The sequence below is a fragment of the Penaeus monodon genome, chromosome 23 (genome assembly GCF_015228065.2).
Source record: "Penaeus monodon isolate SGIC_2016 chromosome 23, NSTDA_Pmon_1, whole genome shotgun sequence".
In the NCBI taxonomy this organism is placed as follows: Eukaryota; Metazoa; Arthropoda; class Malacostraca; order Decapoda; family Penaeidae; genus Penaeus; species Penaeus monodon.
This window is the reverse complement of record NC_051408.1, coordinates 27,647,237-27,648,640: the sequence shown is the minus strand read 5'-3', so window position 1 is coordinate 27,648,640 and position 1,404 is coordinate 27,647,237. Positions and strand designations below refer to the sequence as shown.

Sequence of the window (1,404 nt, the reverse complement as noted above, 5' to 3'; positions counted from 1 at the left end):
TTACTGATAATAAAACTAGAGCAAAAAAATAGTTTGTAACAAGAAACTGGCAAAGAAAACTGATAAAAAAAAAAAAAACTATTGTCATATCTTGTAGAATGGGAGAAGAAGTACAGCAAACTGTCATGACAAAGGCCTGTCCCTGAGCTAGATAAAAGTAGCAACAATTCCTGTCAGCAATTTCTGTACCTGACTCGGATGCTGCAAGACGATGCAGGAGAGGCAGCCAAGCCAGACATTCGGGTCCAGGGTCTTCAAGAACCACCTCTAAGAAGTCGTTAACATTGATTCGTTTCACCTGTCAATCAAGTGCAAAAGATGTAGCTTCAGTCAAGCCAAAAAGAATTTGGGATATCAAAGCACATCCAATGATGATACTTATAAATATGAGCTTAAAATCTCTCAAAAATCTGAAATTTACAATAACCTTGTCTGTCTCAGGTTCTTACCCCATCAAAAATGTGTGTTGCTAAATTGTCAGAGTAAGCAAAGCTCGGAGATTCAAACACAGCTGCAGGCAGAGCAAGGACTTCCTGCAAATACTCTGAAAAGCGCGTAAGTGCAAGATGTCCATTGCTGTCCGATATCTGAGAGAACACATCTGCAAAAAATCAAGTTTCAATTAAGGGTATGCTACTACTTGCATGAAAATGTATATTCCAGTATCATTTTTGAAGTGTTTTCTTGGTAAATAAGAAAACTGCCCATAAAGGGAGCAACAGTCACTGAAACTATGATAATTGAAACACTGCTGTTTATTTAGGATAGGAGATGAGGAACAGTAATTACATCCATTATATCTTCCAAAAAGTAAATGATTGATTATTAATTACTGACATATACAGCAAGTCCTTATCCTGCACAAAACATCTAGAATATCATACAGTTACAGCCTGAGATATTTCCCCCAAAATTAATACTGTGTCTGTACCATATTGAGGAAAGTTCTCATTCTGTTTTCAAAGCAAAATACTCCTTTTTAACAAAAGAAACACTGAAAAACAATTAAGCTAACATGAAAAACTTATCAATAACAGAATAATGCTACAACTAAAATATGATACATGAAACTTCATTCTCCATATAAACACAGTATAACACTGGACACACAAAGGAGTACTTACACCTGAGTTTGTCGAGGGGTTTGCTATTACACAGTGTTGCCAATGCTACCTTTACGCTAAAAACTCTTAGCTTTCCCTCATTTTCCCTGAAAATGGAATAATTTTTCACTCATGTTTGTCTGGTATATCACAAATGGGTAATAGATTGGTAATACATTGTACAAAAGAGTAGCACTGAAAACAATCTGGATAACATATACTTACAAAGACTACACTATTAAGTCATATCCAAAGAGAAGATGGACAATTGAAAATTATTCTAAACATATTCCTGAAGAAT

The 1,404-nt window shown here is 35.1% G+C and overlaps 1 protein-coding gene across 1 annotated transcript in view; it reads right to left on the bottom strand.

The window, feature by feature from the left end:
• Positions 1–1,404, bottom strand: part of LOC119587914 (dystrobrevin beta-like) — a gene marked incomplete at its 5' end in the record, with an annotated part of 25,424 nt that overhangs the window by 16,845 nt on the left and 7,175 nt on the right. Inside the window, 3 exon segments of the mRNA XM_037936623.1 lie at positions 190–298; positions 450–601; positions 1,125–1,210. Coding sequence (XP_037792551.1) covers positions 190–298; positions 450–601; positions 1,125–1,210 — 347 coding nt within the window.